The sequence below is a fragment of the Anneissia japonica genome, unplaced genomic scaffold, assembly GCF_011630105.1.
Source record: "Anneissia japonica isolate Jap-2015-1 unplaced genomic scaffold, ASM1163010v1 scaffold6370_len42149_cov98, whole genome shotgun sequence".
NCBI lineage: Eukaryota > Metazoa > Echinodermata > Crinoidea > Comatulida > Comatulidae > Anneissia > Anneissia japonica.
The window spans coordinates 2,083-24,833 of NW_022682980.1; the positions used below are offsets into that span (position 1 = coordinate 2,083).

Consider the following 22,751-nt stretch of genomic DNA (forward strand, 5'->3'; position numbering starts at 1 on the left):
TGGCTTCCATTTTGGAAAAACAAAATAGGCCTTCTATTTTGTTTTTCTGGCGAAACCCCTGCATGGCATCAATGATGACTGTTTTGTTGTTCCAACAAACCCAGTATGGTCCAGTTATAATTAATGTCCAGCAAACACAAACTTAAACACAAAGCATGGAATATTCACATGCTGGTACAGTGACATGATGTTTCCAAACAGCTGGTCCAACTAGATGTCAAAGTGTATATCAGCATAAACATAGCACATGATACTAGTCAAACTCAATAACAGTATTCACTATTGAGTATTATCACTATATGTACTCAAGTACATAAACAATCACAAATAGTAATCAATTGTGCAAAATGCCAGTTCAAAAATTACGTTTCTGTTTATGAAGGGACAATGAATTATTATACGACTATGACAAACTTCAATCTTCTTATTTTGCTGTTATTTTTATTTTTAATTTCACATCCAACAGCAATTACACTTGCCACTTAGGATGGAATGCTTTAAACCTGCAATATCATCAGTTCTGTAAACATATACAATGTTGCATGTTTTAAAACTTCATAGGGATTTCAATATGACTGTTATTCATATAGGCAAAGCTTATCTGCTTGATATAGATGAATTACATGATTTCTTGTATCCAATTTTGGCGTCTGTTGTTTTCCTCTTCTTTGTTTTGCTAATTTTCCTTCTGACACTGGTTTTTCATGTTCTACGAGGAAAAAAAAAAACAAAAAAAAACCTCCCTCCCTACCATGAAATTTGATACCAAAAGGATGCTAGCCAATTATTTTTTTTTACTTGGCCTTACAGTGCTGTAGTACTAGTAATACTCTGAACTAGCATTGTTTTAGTTACCATATGAGAGTTTCCTGTGTTAAAAACATGATTTACTATACTATACCTCTTTATAAAACATAACTTGTACTTTGTAATAAGAGAAATATGTATATTATCGCTACTTGGAACAGTAACAACTCGGAAGTCCTATGCTACTGCACTGTAATGCATTGGCCTATTTTAATACACTACTAAGATAGGCTTTTCTTTTCAATCTTGATTTCAGAGGTCAAAAATATTTTTCAATTTTTTTTCAATCATATAGTGGTGTAGAATAGTCTTTTAAGAACATTTTCCTGGAAACACTTTTTGGATACGACGCCCCGTTATGTAGTTATGATTTTTTAAATAACATGTCAGAAAATCAGCCCAAAAGCTTATCTTATTTCTGTTGGTTACGCACCGCTGATTCGCAATGTTTGTCATCACTTCAAGATGTCTACCGATTCGTGAAAAAGGCGTATTGAACAACTGCCTAGGCTAGCTAGGGCTAGGCTAGTAAAAATATTACTTTATTACCTTGTTTCGGTCGCGCCGTATTGTTATGCATTTCGGCAAAGATAATAAATAGCAGAAGATAGAGCAGCTTCCCAATAGTGGAACATCCGTTCAGAAGGCATTGTGGGTACACCAGGGAGTTGTTATAGTGACTGGAGATCCAACGCTGATCATAGCCTAAAGGCACAATAAACTTATTAAGAACAAACGAACCGCCAATTACGAAGGCCATTTACGAGCGATAACGAGGCCTTTGATGTACTATCATACAGACCGGCTTCAACAGTGCAGCACCGCAGTGAGAGTCGAGGACATGAACAACAAACCAAATGTCCGATGTTACTCCAATAGTAAAACCCTATGTGCAGTTTAAATTTAAAGTTCATAGTTCAACTATTGTTCTTCGGATGCCCTTTTGATCGGCATTTCGCGGCCTATATTTCACCGAAAAAAGCAAAAAAATCCGATAATTTTCCGTTTGTCTGTACTCATACGAAAATATAGCTATCATTTATAATGTCTATAATATTAGATGATTTTTAAGCAAGATTGAAACACTTTCCTAACGGTTCCTATCGATGAAACCTGGTGTTATTGGTGCGTAAACATGTGTTTGTACTCCTGGTACTCAACAATAAACTGTGCCCATGCGTGTTCGTAGAGAAAACCTCATTATAAATTCGATGATTTGGCAGGCGGTGACGTCATTGAACATGGTTTTTGTTGGTGATAGTTCCTGTTTAGTAGCATAGGCCTATGTTTTACATGTATATAGGTTTCATGGTTCGATCAAGGAGTTAGATTAATCCTGATTTAATGATAAGGAGTGGGTGTGTGTGTGTGTTAGGTTTTTTTTTATATTTCCTGGTGTTCCTCTTTTAATTAAATGTTTATAAAATTAGTTTTACTGCTTTACTTTATTATTTTCAGATGAATATTAGTGCAGTCTATTAAGCAATCCAACTAAATAATATGACAAAATATGGTGTTACTGATGGAATGAATAACTGATAAATAGAAAAATACATGTTAATTAATAATGATTATCAGTATATTTATTAAAAAATAAACATGAAATATGATAGTTTCACGTAATTACTTATTTCTTAGATATTATTTTAACGATGGATTCTATTTTACATTTTACCACTTCCACTTTTAAGATTAAATTTTAAACGTGGAATTAATACTGTAAAGTGCAGCAATTGAATTAATTGGTTAATTTATATAAAAAATATATAAAAAATATATAATTCTACAAGGAATGTTTCTTGTTTTGACAACAACAACAAAAAACGTAACAACAAAACATCGAACTAACTGGTAGCAGGCCTTCCAATTACGAAACTATATTTCGCGGAGTAACATCCCAAATCATGTGTGCGCCCGACTACGCAGGCTGGCGAGTAAGATATGTTGAGTCTATTGCAAGTTGTAAACCAATCAGAATGCTGGGATATTACATCATTCGGGGCAATATGCAATGTTTGGGATATGTTACTCCGCGAAACCTTTGTAAACACTAGAAGTGTGACGATGTTCTCTGGCGATTAATACTGAATTTCGAAGTTGGAAGGCGTACCAGTTTTTTTTTTTTTTTTTTTTAAATAATTCTCAATAAAAACAACCATTGAACAAGAAAATGAGACTATAGATCGTTATATATGTACTTTGCTGAAGTTGTACAGGCCTAATGTTCTAGGCTACATTATAACCTAAATAAGAAGTGTCGCCGGCCGACTCTGTGATGCCAATTTTTCGGGCTTAAAACGAAGCCTAAATGGCCTTTGCAAGTGGGGAGCTGGAATCTCAGCACTCTTGAAATGTTGGTGAAAACTCTGGAACTCTGTTTTGGTTGAAATTATTACAGTATGTGTAAATTGATTTAGAGTTATCTCATAAAGAAAAAATTCCATCCACGCATATTAAAAATAAGTCTGCCAATTTCCGCGCAAATGTTGCAGTAAAGTCGGCCGGTGGCTATAGTAATTGTAACCAATAGGCATTCGCAGTGTTAATGCGATTCTGCGGACCTATTTTCTCGAAATTTCCTGCACAAATGAAGAAAAATACTGAAAAATTTAAAGAAAGTGTACAGAAAATATAATTAATGTTTCAGTAATAATAATTAATAATTTTATAATCAATATATCAATCCACTTAATAAGTAACTGCAGATTTTGGCACTCCATTGACTAGACAGCTTAGCTAGCACCTTATTACTGCTCATGTTTTTCTTTTTTATAGTGTGTATATCTGTTAATAATTTGTAATTTTCTTAGAAATATTCCTAACAATTGAAACTTTCCATGAAATATTTTCCCTTTCCTTCCAGTTAGGTTGAAATTTTACCGTGCACCTTTTTTCTTTACTATCCCTTTAATATCTATTTTCTTTTTAATATTGTTTCATCCTTTTTCTTATTTCATTTTTGATACTTACCTTTCTTTTAGTTTTTTCATTGTCATTTTCTTTCCACTATTTTACTTCTTTCTTTTTTTTCTTTTCTTCCTTTTGTTATTTCTTATTTATTATTTTTCTTGTTTTTTTTTTTCAATTTTTAAAAATCTCTTCTCTTTTTCTTTCATGTCTTCTTTCTTACATAATAATCCATGGGGACAGTGTAGGTGTGGGTGGGTGGGGGTTTGTTAGGAAATATAAAGAATAATATATTGCGCAGCGCTTATTATCTTAGGGGATGCGAAAAGGATGGGAAATATGTGCTACTAAAAAAATTACTTGTGCTACCAAATTTTTTTGGGGGGTGCCAGAAAATTTTGGCAGTGCTACCAAGAAAAAAAGTTAATTTCAAGCCCTGAATCATAAACTATAATATTATAGTACAGTAATACAAATAATTGTTAGTCAACTAATGTTTTATGTAAGTTTTATGTTTATAAAAATACTATCTGCTTAGCTGGTGCTATACTCTTTGGTTGTAATAATACGATGTAGACAACCGTTTGGGTTCATAACATTTATTAAGATCAGGGAGTTGTTATAGGGACTGGAGATCCAACACTGGCCTCTAAACAGCGATCATAGCCTAAAGGCACAATAAACCTATTAAGAACAAACGAACCGCCAATTACGAAGGCCATTTACGAGCGATAACGAGGCCTTTGATGTACTATCATACAGACCGGCTTCAACAGTGCAGCACCGCAGTGGGAGGCAAGGACATGAACAACAAACCAAGTGTCCGATGTTACTCCAATAGTAAAACTCTATGCGCAGTTTAAAGTTCATAGTTCAACTATTGTTCTTTGGATACTCTGTTGATCGGCATTTCGCGGCCTATATTTCACCGAAAAAAGCAAAAAAATTCGATAATTTTTTGTTTGTCTGTACTCATACGAAAATATAGCTATCATTTATATTGTCTATATTTAGATGATTTTTAAGCAAGATTGAAATACACTTTCCTAACGGTGCCTATCGATGAAACCTGGTGTTATTGGTGTGTAAACATGTGTTCGTACTCCTGGTACTCAATGATAAACTGTGCCCATGCGTGTTCGTAGAGAAAACCTCGTTATAAATTTGATGATGTGGCAGGCGGTGACGTCATTGAACATGGTTTTTGTTGGCGATAGTTCCTGTTTAGTGGCATAGGCCTGTTTTACATGTATAGGTTTCATTGTTCGATCAGGGAGTTAGATTAATCCTGATTTAATGATAAGGAGTGGGTGTGTGTGTTATGTTTTTTTATATTTCCTAGTGTTCCTCTTTAAATTAAATGTTTATAAAATTAGTTTTAATGCTTTACTTTATTATTTTCAGATGAATATTAGTGCAGTGTATTAAGCAATCCAACTAAATAATATGACAAAAGTATGGCGTTACTGACGGAATGAATAAATGATAAACAGAAAAATACATAAGAAATGATATGATATAATGATTATCAGTATATTTATTAAAAATATATATTATTTTAATGATGGATTCTATTTTACATTTTACCACTTCCAAACAATAATTGTCCAATGGGGTGACATATGTGCAAAATGTTTATCTCAAAACACCTCACCCCCTTCCACCACCACACCCCACCCCTCATGCACTGTTATCTGATTAATCTAATAATTTAACCCGATTTGAATATGCAATGTGTTAATAACAGGCGGCACCAGCGTATGAAATCTGGGGGTGGGGAAGGGGAAGTGAGTGGAACGGTACAACGGTACACGGAGGGGGAGGTCCCCGATGAGAACTAAGTGGGCGTGGTCAGGCGTCCGTTAAAACTTTTCGAAAGTGTTTCAAGGAAAAAAAATATAACGATTTATGGGTTTTATTCTTTCATTTAATGTACAATTATTTTTCGTCAAAACCACTTCTAAACATTTTGGAAAATGAAGAAGATACAAGATAATACGCATTCAAAATAATAAATCACTATTCTTTATTGATGGTATAATTCTCTGAATTGGAATTTGTGTCATAATTCTTGTAGTATCGTATACAGTTCTACTTCTTTCTGGTGTTCATCGTGCCACAACGAGTATCGAAAAGTTCTTGTAAGACGAGTACAGTAATGACAAACAAACTAACAGTATACATGCGACCCGACGGCAGCATAACTGAAAGGCAGCCATTTCTCGTTAAGAAGTTTATGAATTTGTAGAATAGGACTAGTCAACTCTTTAAAGTTAAAAAATACAGATTTCAGAATGGGTAAAACATGACAGCTCCCTGGTAAGGTAAGAGAGATGACAAGACTGCTTGCTTAAGAGTGCTTCTTTGAAATTGTGAACACTTGCAATGTCGCCAAACGTTTGGCTGCATCTCGTCTCCATAATATTTTAGGACTAGCCTAGGCTTAGGTCAATATTCCTAGATAACTACTTTACATCGACACTTAAAAAAAAACACACTAATGTTAGCATTATTTCCGTTAACTTTTAATAGAAAAATGAGCTTCTTTGCTTCATTCCTTTGCTGTAAACTCTAAGCAAACTCGGATGACCTTCAATGAGTGGTCTACTGTGTGACGATCTATGGCAGGATTGCGTCATTTTATTGGTAGCGGTACAACTTGAAGTACAGTAGAACCTCGTTTTTATGTACCCCAGTTATACGAACCCTCTGTTTTACGTACGCCTCGTATGGACGATGACGTCATCAAAAACCCCGAAAATATTCAAAACAAACGACCCTTTTGAGAGCAACCATAAGTAAAAAGAATATAACAATAAACTATAACAATAAACAAACTTAAATAGCAACGTTGATTGAGTCTAATACCGGGTTGTTATAATCTAAAACCACGTGAACTGAGTGAGATGAACAACTACCGATGGTGCTCAAAATTGTTGCTTTCCTCCTTAGCTTCGTGTGACAAACCATGGGAAAACTCGTCTGGTCGAATTTTCTACACGAAGCTGAGTAGACATAGTTTCGTACACGAACGCTAATTGGTTGGCTCGCCCAGTGCATAGCACATAGTTGCTGTTTCACGTACACGAACGCTAATTGGTTGGCTGGCCCAGTGCAGCGCACATGGGTTTAGTTTGTCTGAACAGGCCCAGACAACACCACATCTCTGTTGTTTAGAATAGGCATGAAGGGGAATTTTCAAGTTATACCTTTGTCGTATCGGTAATCTTACAATATTTTCATGTTCTTTATTTTAGTTAAATAAAAGGTATAAAGTGATGAATTAATACACTAGACACATGGTTTTATTTGAACACTTTATTATGACATCGTAAAGTGATGAATAAAAACACTAAACACATGGTTTTATTCGTAGGCCTAGGCCTAGAGGCTAGGTCTAGTCTAGGTATCATCGTTCGTTCGTACATACGTTTATTGTGCGTTACGTACGTATTAGGTCAAAGGTTACCACAAATTTAACCCAACCTCTATTTTACGAATCCCCGATTTACGTACGCCCTCTGGTCCCGTACCGTACGTAAAAATCGAGGTTCTACTGTAATTATGTTAACGAGAATTTAATGTGTGAATCAATTAGCTTAACGATCGCCCTAGGGGCCGGTCTGTAACATGGTACAAAGGAGCCTGACTTTGTTGGATCTCCAGTCACTATAACAACTCCCTGTTAAGATCAACAATGAGAAACATGCATACTACACATTGGCTGTGTCATGTGTACAGACACCATGTTGAAGCCATCTCTGCCTTGAGGGCGGAGTACCAATTCATGAGGGCAGCAAACACCTAAACTGACTCATATAACATCCCTCTTTTTTAGTATCTTTCTAACAAGTATTAACATTTATAACTTATCGCATTACAGTGTCTATATTATGATAGAACATTTAAATTACACCTTCAACCTCTCATTTTGCATTACATCTTTAACCAACATCATTAATAATCCCATCCATATTATTATATCATTTATAATAATCATTTTAGCTATGGATCACTATCCATATGTATCAACATATCTCATACTGAATATTTTAACAAAATCACATAATACAAAAAAGCAAACATCTTTTTAAAACTACATCCCAGGCATTGACATTTACATATCCAACTTTGTTGGTTGTTTAATTACTCTGCCTGTTCTACTATATCGGTGTGTAGTGTTTGTCCGAGTTGTATCGTAATGACTCATTGTAGGTGATTTGTTTTCAATGTGTGTGAATTGTTCTGCCATCTGACGAATGTGTCGTCTATTCCTTCTTAATCTTTCCCCTCCTTTTGTTATAATCATGTACGAACGAGGCTCTTTTCTTTTATAGAGTACCCTTGCTGGGATCCAATGGGGGTCTCGGTCAGATCTTCTTACGCATACATTTTGATCTCGTTTAAGAGGTCTTAGCTGTATGGTTTTCTTATCATAATTTTATTTTTGTTTGTTCTGTTTGATTTTCATTTTTTCGCTGACTTTGCTCTTGGGTGGAAGTTTTTCATTGTTTGTAGGTAACTCTGTTCTCATATTTCTTTTAAAAAGTATTTTACCAGGCAAGGGCAATGATGAGTCTATTGGGGTAGCACGTAGGTATAGTAGTGCTTTGAATACATCAGTGTTGTGTATCTTACAAGCCTTTCTTATTGTGTGTTTTACCGTTTGAACTTGTCTTTCAATAAAGCTATTGCTTTGGTGGTTGTGAGGACTTATTGTAGTGTGTTTAAATTTCCATTCTTTGCTGAACTCTTTAAATTTTGCACTAGAATAGTGTGGGCCATTATCACTTATTATTTCATCTACTAGACCGAACTCGGCAAGAATTTTTTTCATCATATTTATCACAGTCTCCCTGTTCGATTTGCCGGATGGAATTAGTTTTACAATTTGATACTTGGTATAATAATCAGCAACGAGTAGATACTCTTCATCATTGATGTGGAAGATATCGGTGGCGATTATTTGCCACTCTCGTTTTGGTAGTGGTCTTTGTATCATACATTCTCTAGTTGGGTCATTTTTTAACTCTTGGCATGCTGCGCATCTTCTTACCATGATTTCTATATCATTGTTTATGTTAGGCCAGTACACTGCTGTTTTTGCTAGTAGTTGACATTTGGTTGTGCTGAGTGAATTTTAAGCAATATGTCTTGCCTCATGGATTCAGGCACTATTATTCTACTCCCTTTCCAGATAATTCCATTTTCGACAGTTAGCTCATCCCTACATGAATAGTATGGTCTAAGATTTGTGGGGAGCTTTTTCACTTTTTCAGGCCAGCCCTTGTTTATTATTTCCATTAATTTGTTTATGAGTGGGATCATCTTGTGTGTTTTGTTGCTGCGAAGCAGCCAATTCATATTCTTGACAGCAATTTGACCTCTGAAAGGTCATTGTTTGTCAAAAAACGACTGCCTAAGATGACTGAAAAGCGGAGTTTCCTTCTTCCGTTCTGCCCGGTAAAATCAATTACTTTAGGCGACGTTTGTAGACTAACCTACTCGTACCAACGTCCGCATGTCGCGCTAGCCTTATCCTACTCTAGGCCTAGACTAGCTAGGATGTTATAGGCCAAGCCTTGAAGGGACGAAGGCCCCAATGAAAAACAACGTCGCTCTTTGATAGCTAACATTGTCTATTTAACATCACAATAATTCATTATTAGATCTATAGTTGTTTTTTGAATTGTAGGCTACTCCACAAATCTCAGCCGATACCTCGCACAACTGCACTGGCTAACGTCTCTATCTATTGTCGTGACGTCACGGCTCGCTGGCTCACAATTGTGATATGTCTCGCACTTGTGATCAGATAACACGCTGGCTCACACTTTGGCAACACTCTTTGGCAGTCGACTCGCCCCTAGAAAACCCGCCCTTGGAAACTTGCCCCATAAAAAAAATGTACACTTCCTAGACCATGCAGTCTTCAAATAAAAATTGTAACCTTTAGTAATCAACTACATTTTCCACATACATAGAAATTTTTGAAACTTTATTTAAAAAAACCTAAACCATAATTCACCAAACTAGACACTTTTTGACAAAAATGAAAAATTACGACTTTGTTACCCAATGAGAAGTGTTCTAATATAGACAATGGGTCGTGTCTCATATTATTTGTTATAGTTTTATTATTCATTATTTTCACTTGACTCGCATAAATAATTTTGTTCGAAGAACATTTATATGCAGTTTGCAATTTCTAGTTTTAGCTGTTCTGTTTTGTCTTTTGTGAAATGAACTGGGCTTATTTTAATTTCTTTTTATATTTCAGTATTTTCAGACATCAGTCTTGAGAGCCCATCGGCCAGTAACATTTCTCGACCGGGTTTGTACTTTATTTTCATATACCCTTGTAATCTCAATAGAAGCCGTTGCAGCCTACTGTAGGTGGTGCACTCATTAGGTTTTTTTGGTGGATCATTTCTAATGGTTTGTGATCGCTTTCTACAGTGAAGCTTCTACCATACACATACAGTAAGTGTGAAACTTTTCTACACCGTTAACTACTGCCAGTAATTCCCTTTCTATATTGGCGTATCTCTGCTCTGTTTCTGTGAGAGCTTTATTTTTAAATGCGACTACCTTTCCTTCTTGGAGTAAGGCAGCACCTAATGCTTTTAACGACGCATCCACCTGTAGTGTTACTTCTTTTGTTGGGTCAAAATAAGTAAGTGTTACTTGTTTACAAATGTCATCTTTTATGCTCTCATAAGTTTTGTTATGAGAGTCCGTCCATTCAAATAGTTTATCTTTTTTTAAAAGATCTCGTAGGGGTGCTGTCTTTTCGGACAAGTTAGGACAAAATCTGCTATGAAAAACTTTGCATTGCATGTTAAGTTATTTGTGGTACAAGGTATATATGTATAGCCATAATGTTCTATTGGAGTTGCATTATATGCAGTTATCCTAGTACTAGACATCTTAACATATCGTTTGTCAGGGAGATCATTCTTAATTAATTTCGGGAACATTTCTTTAAATAGCCTAAGTGGCAAAATATTTCCCTCTGTACCAGTATCACACTTAACATTTAAGAAACACATCCTGTTATTTCTTAAGTCTACTCTTACTTTGGTATATATAGTTCAGTGTCCTAATTATTCTTACTGTGTTCATTACATTCATTCCCATTGTTTACACTGTCTATTTTTATGGTAGAGAAAATAAGTTCATCATCACTGTCATCTTGTTGTTCACTCATCACCATTGTGTGCATTTTCCTTGCTGGTTTTTTTTTATATCTTGATTGTTTGTCCAGTCTAGGCTTGCTTGTAATTTGAGTTTTGCTCCTGCATGCTGTGCTGAAGTGATTCCTTCCTCCACATGAATTACAATTCTGTCCATATACTGGACATTTTCCATAGTCATGAACTCGTGCACATCTGTAGCAGGGATTTTTCTTTTTCTTGACTCCATCACTGCTACCAGTACCAGTCATTGGCATGCCTACTCTGTCTACCTGTACTGCACCTGCTTTTTCAAATTCCTTACTTATGCTTTTTGCGATCTCATTCGCTTTGCATATTTTTATCGTTTTATCCAAGTCTAAGTTGTCTTCTCGTAACAGCTTTTCTCGTAGACTTGTGTTACAAATACCGTATATAATCACATCTTTTATGAGCGACTGCGCTAGGTTACCAAATTCACACATTGGGCCTAAGTTTTTCAATTCTGTGACATACTGGTCAATATTTTTACCTGCATTTATGTCTCTCAAAGGTAATGTTACGTTTAGGGTTGCAATACTGCTCAAATTTCTCTGAGACTTTCTGTAGGTTTAGCTTCCAACATTCAATAGTACTTGCTATGTTGATACTGTTCTCATGCGATACACTGATCTTCGAGGCTTACGCACCGAGAGCTATGACGATATGACCCGTCTGGATTCAACCACGCCGTGCACATCAATCACTGGATCAGCTCACAACAAAATCAACAAAAATCACAGTTTCCGTCGTCGATCTTTATCCCAAGCTGCCACCATGTTATACTCTTTGGTTGTAATAATACGATGTAGACAACCGTTTGGGTTCATAAAATTTATTAAGATCAACAATGAGAAACATGCATACTACACATTGGCTGTGTCATGTCATGTGTTGAAGCCATCTCTGCCTTGAGGGCGGAGTACCAATTCATGAGGGCAGCAAACACATAAACTGACTCATATAACACTAACTCCCTTGTTCCAGATTTGCGGTCGCATCATTGGTGCGCCATACACCGCGATCGAAATGCATAACGAAAATAGTGCGACCGTATTGAAGGCACGACCGAAATGATCGGATACCGTAAATATCCTACAGTTAATGTGGACCCGGGTATAAAAGAAGGTAGATTACCTATACAGTAGGCCAAGACCTTTCTTTATTAACATTTTGTGGAACTGGTCAGTCGTAGCCTACTACAGTAGCTATAGACTTGGTGTATGTAACAGTGTCGATGCCTAATTTAGGGAACCAGACAACTCGCCCCCTAGCAAACTCACTTCTTGCAATCTTGTCTCCCCTCCACTTACAAACTCTCCCCTTTACAAACTCGCCCCTTACAAATTCGCCCCCAACAAACTCTGCCTACTGACTGTACACAGTCGCCCCATAACAAACTCACCCCTAACAGAGTCGCACCCTAAGAAACTCGTCCCTCTGACTATACACAGTTGCCCCCTAACAAACTCATCCCCTTAACAAACTCGCTCCCTAACAAACTCGCCTATAACCCTTTCTGTAGATCGTCAGATCAAAAATTTAAAAAGATAATAATTTGCCTATTCATATACCCTAATGTTATTTTGACTGCCAATCTTGTTGAGTCTAAAAGCACATTTGGACCTCATTAAGCAATAGAAACTCTCCCTGTGAACCTACAAGATGTAGTTTTTATCGTTTGTTGTATATATTTTGATTGATGTTCATTAATGCATAAATTAAATGTAGATGCAGTTTCTTAACGACATTAATTTTCTTTTGCTGCAAGGGTAGGCCTACCAACTCTCAGGCATGAGCAGGACACTTTTAAAGACTCGCGCTTACATTGCATCATAAAAATTTTATAAAGAATAAAATGTATAGGCTGATTATACCCTAAAATTCATACTACTGTACTGTACACACTATTTTCAAGAATTTTATGTTATACTGCTATTAAACCAGATTTCTGTTTCCTATACTTTTACACTGATCACGCTTTATTGTCCCAGAGATATGTCACTACTAGATCCCTGTCGCTAAATCCGTCTATTGTAGAACATTTTTGGCCTCTTTACAACAACAGTCTTTGAAATGCTATTTTAAATGTTCCTACCTACATACCTACCAGACAGCATCATACATCATCTGCACTTGCTTCCTGATGTAGAAAGGTTGTCCAGTTTCTGCAATCCTTTGCTGGAACTTCTGCCTCTTCAGCAGTCTATCCAGGGAGTATGGTGTTTATGTTTGTCTTCCATGTTGTACAAGGTGTATGAGGTCTTCCAGGTTACATGTTCACTCCACACAAAGTGATCAGTTTTTCAAATGTCACTCTATCTACAAGATTATTCAATTGTTTACTGTATAGTAAAATTGCATTTTGAATTTGTTTACTCCTCCTATAGGTTGATAATTTATTTATTACTGAGTCATTATGGAAGGGGACACACCAGAAGGTGAGTTATTCTCAGTTATGATTTACTTCAGAAAAAAATAAAAATATGAAAATGCTTCAAATATATTTTAAATAATCATGAAACTTTCATCACTGTCCCACATAAACTACTGTATGGTTTAAATAAGTGCCCTGAATTGTTCAGAAACAAGCTTATAAAATTTTAATGAAGTTGAAAACGTGTGTAAACATTTTGACACTCATAATTTCTTTATACCCTATACTCATATTTGGGAAAACAATTTTACAGAAATACTTAACAGTAGTTTGAAAATAAAATAAAAATCGAATAATAATAATAATAATAATGATAATAATAAATAATAATAATGACATTGCAGCATTCTTAAAATGTTTGTGCTGGAACACAAAAAGTGGGGAGGCCTGGCATCCCCCCTCCCCCGTTTCTGCCGCCATTGTCCCCCTCCCCCCTTCCGTTAGGTTGGTACTGTATGCAAGTCAGCTTCCTGGGATCTGACACCTGCATGATTAAAAAAAAATGCTCTTTTTTATATTTTAAACACTTTTAGTCTTATTTCACCTATTATAAACATTGTAAAATAATGAATATCTAATTAGATATTTTTTCATTCAACCCACTTATAACAAGAACAATGTAAAGTTTGATGGTAGCACTAAAATAATTTTAATTTTATTTATATAATACTATTATTAGTACTAAGCCACTAGGGGCTTAAAGGCTGGAGCCTGTTCCCAGATTCTGTAGTGTTAAATGAACAAGAGCATGATGCTTTCTGTCGTGGGACACTAGTCCATCGGAGGTTACTCCCAGGAAGTCTCTGCCCGCTGGTACAGCCTGGTAGACTGAAGTAATATAGATAAATTGGCTTGCTCAAAGATTAAAGAGAAATTTCAAGGTTGGGAAACCAAACCAATCCCATGTGGCAAACCGCTCCTGTTATTTGCAGTTTTATAATTAATGATGCACTCCTCCATAGTCTTATTAAGAGCAACATTGAGAAACGAAAGTTTCTCTCCGTCGAATCGTACATGATTAGAAAATGTACTGAATATTCATTGTAATACAACAACTTTTTATCAGAAAGAGATGGTCAACAAGAAATGAACCCCAAAAAGAGAAAAATCGAACAGAAAAGACCAACCAAAAAACTTAAGAAAACAGATTCAATCAAGCAACCAAACCAGGCCCGTATTTAGGGGGGTTCGGGGGGTTCGTCCGAACCCCCCCGCGTGAGATTTTCATTTTTATTTCTTTTTTTCAATTTTTCATGGCGGCTATTACGCTAACACACTTATAATAAAATGTTATTTTGAAATCCACAATTTCGGAATCGGAGGGTTCGCTGAACAAGGTATAAAAAAGTCTCGCCTTATTTAAAGCACTAAAAATGTATATTTATTTATACTGTAAAAGGGCCTGAGGCCTATCACACTGAATAAAGTCCCCATTTAGGGGAGAGAAGAAGAAGTATGTGGGTTTTGATAAGGAGTTCCGCATAGTCCCAAGCCAAACCCCCCCATTGAAATTCCTAAATACGGGCCTGCCAACGAAGGTATACATTTTATATTTTGTTGTGAAAATCATACTGAAAAATCCATCCTTGTGTGTTTGTGGGTTAATAAATTTACTATTACAATATATTGAGGCTGTCATCATTAAAACAATAATATAAAGCTATACATTACTGTACCTCATCTGCAGAAGTTTGAATAAATTGTTTATTGATGATCTTATTTCTACAGGTAATGATGATAGTTTACCATCAAGCCCACATCACCAGCAGCCAAGTCAAGGTACATTTAATGTTCAAACTATTACGAATATGTGTTTGCCCAACTGTACAGTAGTGTATATCTAAAATGTAGCTGACTTAAGGCCAACTCAGACAGTGTCGTACAACGCAGCCCGATGCGATTTGTTTTCTGTGTGAGTTAAACACAGACATGATGGCTTGCGTCGGGTGCAGGCGCGTCATAGAATATTAAACATGTTTAATATTTTTCACGATGGCTTAAGACTGTCCCTGACGATCAATCGCCTTGGCTTTAATACACCACAAGGATAGGAAACATGCGAGAGAGATCATTTACACTTTAGTTTAATTTATTTTAGGGGCCATCCATAATTATCAACATTTTCAAAAGAGTACTAAACATACACTTTGGGGGGGTGGGGTGGTTTGAAAGTGTAGGCATAAGTACTCTTTTATGAAAAGATAAATTTTTGATCTCAAAATGACACAAATCAACATTTTTTTGCATACTCTTTCTTTCAGAGGGAAGGGGGTGGGGGGTGTTCACAGAACAGAGTATGATCTGTACTCTTTTGAAAATGTTGAAAATTATGGATTACCCCTACACATTTTTGTTCTCTTTGAATTATACTATTAAAAAAAAAAAAAATTCCTATTATATTATTCTAGAGTGTGTTTATTGTAGGCTGTATGCCCCGTTATGAGATTTTGTGAACTATAGCCAAAAATGATTTCACTCATATCACCAAGATTTCATCCCAGGTTAAAGCTAGTCTTTAATAATTGTCAGTTTACCCTAACAAGTGGTGCATCTAAGGAGGTATTGGTGTGCACTACCTCTTTAATACTTAAAGCCCCATTCCTGGCAAAATTTTTACTAAAAAAGGATTTTTTAGAACAAATGCATATGCATTACTCTAATTATTATAAAATGGAAAAACAGTGGCATAAAGTTTAGTTTTACCCAAAAGTATAAATATAATGAGAAATAGAGACTATTTCTCATAGGAGATTACCGTTTTCTTGAAGACAATTTCGTTATTAGGCAAATTCAGAGGTTGTAGATCGCATCCGCTGGAATGCTCTCACTTTTGTGTGTACTTTATACAGTCAATGAGGTGCCAAATTTATTGTACTTTGTGTACCGAAGAACATTGCGGTATACACGGCACTACGTAAGCCCTTTTATTAATTAGATAGGAGTGGTCATGTTCAAATGTTAATGAAATCGAGTGAGCATTCTGTTTGACTAATTACAATGTCATCTACCGTGTCTTCTGTTCTACACGTGGTGGTACACGAATCTACCAATTTTGATATGGAGTTTTGTCATTAATTTATCGTCTGCCGTTGGTTTTTTTTTTTTATATTTGACTGTTATACATCAAAGGGAAAAAATATTATTCTCCAAGTCATGAGAATCAATCGTACATTCCACATAAACTCATAGCGTCGTGGTATTAAAATACAACTCATTTTCGTTTTGACTTGAAAACTTGGACAAAACAGGCTGCTAGCCAAAAAAGGTCAATCTCAATGTCTTTTTACGCCGCCATTACGAATGTACCACGGAGCAAGGACAGAAGTAGGTCGTAAGGTGGCAAGTGCATGCAAGGGATGGTTAGCCTATGTTCATAAAAAATAATAAAAATACAGTTTCATCTGCTACCTTTGTATTTTATTCATGTTCATCCTTTTAATTTAGACAGGAATGTTCATCATGTCCTTTTGTTAGTATGACGATCAATGATATGCTGTTTATTGATTCAGTTATGAGCTATAGTAACCAGTTTGAGTTTCGCAGCTAGCTAGTTGCAAATTGAAGATATTTTTAGCTACTTCCATAAACTACTATCATGCAGGTCGATGCCTCTACAAGCCTTGTGCACAGGGTGGATCTAGAGAATATTCTGGAAGAATGTGATGTGCGAAGCGCTGAACTGGGTTGGGGTGGTATTTGCATAGATACGGGGAAAAGTGCTACTTGGAATTTAAATAGAAAATTACCCTGGTACTGAGCTCTCCATTTTTAATATTTATTTTTTTTTGTATGTACTCATCTACCCCTCTTTTTTATGGGATCTGTGGACCACCTCTGGTGCATATAAACTGAAAAGTGCGCATACAAATATAATTATTTCTCTATAGTATTAGGGTAGTTATAAAGACATTTTTCCTCCATGGAACCAGCATGCAGTGTATCCCATCATCTGCTGAATCGAACAAGACGTTCCCTGTCTGCTTTAAAATAGGCAGTTTTATAGCAACAATAATCAACTACAGTAGAAAGTTTGACATGCAATTTTTAAAAATATAATGGAAATTTAGCCACATAGCCCTATAAGTGTCTTTGAAGTATTTTTAATTGATTTAGTTTGATAAATACATTAGAAAGCTTTGTTTTTGAAAATAATTATATTATTTTACCCTACATTTTAAATGGTAGAACATGTGCTTCTCTCCTGAGCGTGGAAGGCTGGGGTAGGGGGGTGGGGTGGAGTGTAAGCAATACAATCAACAGCTAATTAATTTTGGAAACAATGTTTTAGCCCAGTTCGGGTTCACTGAACGAGGCGAGACTTTTTAAAATAAAATTGACAAGTGCAATTAAAATCATTGTGGTTATACAGTAGGCCTAAGAAAACAAAATTTTAGTTTTAATGTCCCACTTTCGTCAATTTTTTATAAAATAAATAAGCTAAAAACAAGGTATAAAATGTCTCACCGTCCCGCGCCTTAGAATCTTATAAAAAGATCTCCCTCAAAATAGTTTTCATCCCTTTCCAATAGACGTAAAAAAGAATTAAAATGGATAGTTAGAACCAATATCACAAATAGGGGTTTAAATAAGACTTGATCAGACTAAATTATTTATTCATAATTAATTTCGTTCTTTTTTCCCAGGCCTTTATCTATGGCCAGTATCATCATTGTTTATTCTGAATTATTATTTTATCGCCTTTAATCAGTATCCCTTGTTATTTAAATTTTTAAATACAATCGTTGCTCTATTTCTTGTCAGTTGTCCTCACACGGAAGAAGGCCATCATGTTTGAAATATTTATCCACAGGAAAAAATTACACTATAGTTAACAATCACCTCACTTTTGTTTGCCATTTAGGCATACTTCATTTTCCATCCCGCACTCAAAATTTGTCCCCAATCAGTTCCCCCGTGCTAAATGTTTTAGATACGCAAGGGTATATATATAAACACGTTATCGTAGTCTGGAGTTTCTCAATATAATTATACAGTAATTCCTTGTGAAAGTCAGCCATGCAACAGAAACATATGCTTCAACAGTCGGATGGGTGTGAGCAATAGATTCAATAGCTAATACAGCTTTCCCTGTTGATCGCTTGGCCTGGACTTTGGAATGCACCTGAAAGAAAGAACTGTAGGTAAAAATAAATAGCTATGGGAAAAGTTCTCGGGGCTTCCTGACTGGGAATTTTTCGTGTGAACATTAATGTTTCTATGATGAAATACAACAATCCTGCACTGTACACACTCTGTCTGTAGCGTGTTTACACAGGAGAAGAATTGTACTTTATTATACAGTAGTAGTGCATTATTTACTATTACTATATTTCTGTTTGCCGACAATGGTGTAAATACTATAGGAAAAACCAAGCTTAAATATTTAAAAGTTAAAACTGTGGACGGTGTTTTTTTTTTTTTTTACAACCCATAGCATATTTCATAGTATTGGTATTGGTCCGTGGCATTAAGTTCTAATCATTCGCTGTGTAATTATTGTCATGCTTAGCTGCTCAGTCAACAGTCATTGGTCAATTTGTGAACGGGATTACCATGTGGTTGCATAAACAAAATTGCAGTAACATCGTTACCGCGAGTAATGATCAGGAAACCGCGATACACGAAGTACAATAAAATTGGCAACATCCCTAATGAGATTAGTTTTTGTACTTCGCATCTCGTACACTGTTGATCGAGTAGGCCCGAGTTATGTTTTTTCAAATTGTCTAATTCTCGGTCAAAAATTTTTTTTAACAAATTTCAAATAATTCCAATATAATATTATATTTCACAAGGGTCAATACTAGAAACAAAAAATATGATGTTGGCCATTTTTGTGTCTGATAACATACTGTAACCTAAAACGAGGTAAGTTTGGCCTGGCCATGCAGTGTTGGATAGGCTAATTTTCCAGCACCTACTATATTTCTTCGCAGAACTATTGTAAAATCAGACAGTAAAATATTCATTCATCTTTTTCATAATATGATTATTATTATTATAATTGTAATTATTAATTTTTTTTTGTTTTGTTAATTTAAAAAACTCTAATAGCATTTGTACATTTACAACTGTGCATATCTACCATACACTCTAATGACAAATGGGTATCAAAAAACTCGAGCACCATAAATTGCCTTTTGATAAAAAGTTGATATTTACAGCACAGTACTTTCAAGGAGGTATAAAAAAGTAATTGAATTGGCCATTGCCTGAACAGTACAATAACTCTTCCCTTGCAGAGATCTAGTCATTTATAAAAAGAAATTGTATATTTTTTTTTAGCAATCTCTGATGATGATTTCAGAGAAATATTATCATCCATGTCAGGATGGTATGATCGCCATGGATACATAAATATGCTGAAAGTTTTGTACAGAGACCTTGTAACTGAGCCTAATAAGCTATATGCTGCCACCAAGGTGATTGAATTGTTTGAATTGGTATGCAGTTCTGGACATCTGAGTCCTGCAGATCCTGGAGTACTATATGATACTATCAATGTAACTAGGCCATTTGGCATGGAACCAGAACTACGAAAATTGACAGAGAGAACACCTTTTAATATCAGGACAGACGCTGTATCAAAGTTTGCACCTAGCAGGCTAAAGTTGATCAAGTTTTTAGAGAGTCTCACCGACAGTGATGTCAAGAAGACCTCAAAACTTTACAGCTGTGAGCAAAACACTGACAGATGGGAATTATTTGTGGACTTGGAGCATAGAGGCAGGATTTGTGAAGATAACATGGATGACATTATGCGAAACATAACAACACATCTCATTATTGAGTCAAAAAATAACCCTCTTGGGTTGAGGGGGACTGGGAAAGGTAGTAAGGATTTTGCTACACTAGAATCTCCATCTACAGGTAAATTGGTTTATACCTTTAATATCTCTTCAGTATTTAGTGTAACTATCTTAATCGTAATTTTTATTGTTTTATAGTATTTTAATTACAATCTTTTTGATCACCATTCAGGTTTAAATAACCTACATACAACAAGGTACTCTCACACATTCTAGAAACATGCATACTCCAACTGCATATGTATTAAACAAGAAAATCATAAAGAAGAAATGTTTAGATTATACTATGTTTACTTACATGGCAATTAAAATATATTCAAATCAACAAAATTGTCATTATATATATGGAATGACAATTTACCAATTGGTAAACTTTAAATGATAAGAGTAGATTTTATGAATGGGCAAGGTGGTTAATAAAGGTGGGTAGAAGGCTGTGAAATTAGCTTTATGCTGGGTGGCCCTCCTACCACAACTACATCCCTGCTTGGAAACTGAAAGAACATGAATAAAATACTTTTTATATTTATAGCAGATGACCAAATAGAGCTAATGTTGACTGGTGACACAGACACGAAGGTTACATTGCGTGGTGACTCAGAAGCTGGCCCAAGTACATCTACAGGTAAGAATTCCCTTAGAATAGAATGCCAAAATTTCTTTACCTGGTCCTAATATGTATCAAACCTTTGAGATTCATAGGAGAATCACAACTGAATTAGTCGTACTAAACGCTACAACAAATCATTTCATATTCCATATTCTAATGCAATTTACAACAAATATGTTGAAAGATAATTTTTGCTACACATGGAGAGAGCACCTGGATCACATCAATCTTATTATTAATTAAATTTTACAGTAATTTATAAATTTAGCTTTTTATTAGAATTGTATATATTGAATATTATTTTTACCTTTAATAATTTTACCTTTCTATTTGAATTGTAATTTGGATTGTTTCTTAAACTTTAATATTATTGAATTTCTTCCTTTTATATATTGCAGTGTATAAATAAAGATTTTCTGATGCATTTTTTTATATATTGGATCAATAAAGATTGAATTGAATTGAAAATTAATAAATGTATTTGTTAATCTTTACTCATAGATAAACATTATGATTTCTATATCATAAGTGAAGACATTAAATGGGAAGAACAAGTGATACATGGACTTCAAAAGAGGAAATTAGAAGTGAAATGTCTAAGTCGAAAGGACTGGCAACCCGGCAAATATAAATTAGAGAACTTGACAAAACCAATAAGAAGATGCACTAAAGTTATAGTGGGGTTTACATCAGAGCCAGTGTCTGGTAATATGGAGTTTGTTGTTGCAAACGCTGTTCAACAAATGCTGGATAACAACACTCTGAATCATGGAAAACTCATTCCAGTGAAAATAACCCAGGCTGCTGTGATACCAGACTATTTGGGCCCGATAACAGTAGCCAATGGTTGGGAAGAAAATTTCTATGACAAGCTGTTGAATACCTTAAGTGACAAAGGTAACGATAGGCTATATTTAGAATGTGTTTGAATTTCGCTCAATTTTCTTCATGATTGAGGTTATAGTTTGAAGGGACTAAAAAGCTTATCTGAGTTTCATAATTCATAAAATTACATTATCATCATTCCAGTCGTTTTTAGCCCAGTGCAGCATCCCAAAGCTTAAACCATCCCATTTTCTCCACTGCAAATTTTCGACTATAACATGCAAATCCCTTAATTCGGCTCTTCATCTGGTTTTTCTGTCTTCTCTTCAATCTCAGTACCCGGCCTGTTCTTATTCTAGAATCTTGTCGTATGTTTTTGTTTGCTCTCTTTTAATATATTTTTTGTCTTGTACTGTCACAAATGATAATTCAGTTCTTGTATATTTCTTTGTCACTCATATAGCCAGATATGGCTGGCCACAATTGACTGTGACATTAATAAATGATAAAGTAAAGTATAGTGCAATCTGCAGTTAAGTTTGTCCTTTGTTCTGGTGAAGTGCCCTGCATATTGCAGTTTTCCTGTCAATCTTGTTGATTCCTAACATGCACTTCTCTACACTTCTTTGTGATATATTCAGTTTTTGGTCCAGTTTCTAGTCACTGCCCAGATCTTTAATTATAAATGAACTGGTTTTTACTCTCAAAAATTTTACTGTAGTTTAGTTTTTCAATGTTTATCTAAACAAAACTTATATTGCAATCATGCTAGACTTATTTTTGCATCTAAATTACAACATAACTCAGTTTTCATTGTTTGCCGTTTTCTACACTCATTTATTATATTTCTGTACAGATGAAGATGACCAATTGCCATCTATCTCTGATCACCAGCAGCCTTACCCAGGTAATGTAACATCATTATTTCAAATGCTTACAATATTGTTTACGCTGGGGTATATGTATTTCTATTTTTGTATAGGTAACATAAGAATTGTACTTTAAGTGGCCACTGAATCACACTTTAATATTGCTTGATTAACAAAGACCTCTTGTGTACATATAAGTATGGGCCAAAAAGGTTTGTGTCAACTTCATTAATAAAGCCATGCAAATTTATAACTTGTTGCCCAGGTTTATTT

The 22,751-nt window shown here is 35.2% G+C and overlaps 1 protein-coding gene across 3 annotated transcripts in view; it reads left to right on the forward strand.

Annotated features, from left to right (window-relative positions):
• LOC117113580 overlaps positions 1 to 22,751 on the forward strand; it is a 28,782-nt gene that overhangs the window by 1,597 nt on the left and 4,434 nt on the right. Inside the window, exons 2-8 of one of the 3 annotated variants that reach the window (XM_033257075.1) lie at positions 9,995 to 10,197; positions 13,319 to 13,369; positions 15,094 to 15,144; positions 19,651 to 20,235; positions 20,707 to 20,799; positions 21,286 to 21,681; positions 22,466 to 22,516. In XM_033257075.1, the coding sequence (XP_033112966.1) occupies positions 13,348 to 13,369; positions 15,094 to 15,144; positions 19,651 to 20,235; positions 20,707 to 20,799; positions 21,286 to 21,681; positions 22,466 to 22,516 (1,198 nt within the window). In that variant the 5' untranslated portion in view covers positions 9,995 to 10,197; positions 13,319 to 13,347. The remainder of the gene's footprint in view (positions 1 to 9,994; positions 10,198 to 13,318; positions 13,370 to 15,093; positions 15,145 to 19,650; positions 20,236 to 20,706; positions 20,800 to 21,285; positions 21,682 to 22,465; positions 22,517 to 22,751) is intronic. The other 2 variants (XM_033257001.1, XM_033257153.1) reach the window with 2 other exon arrangements.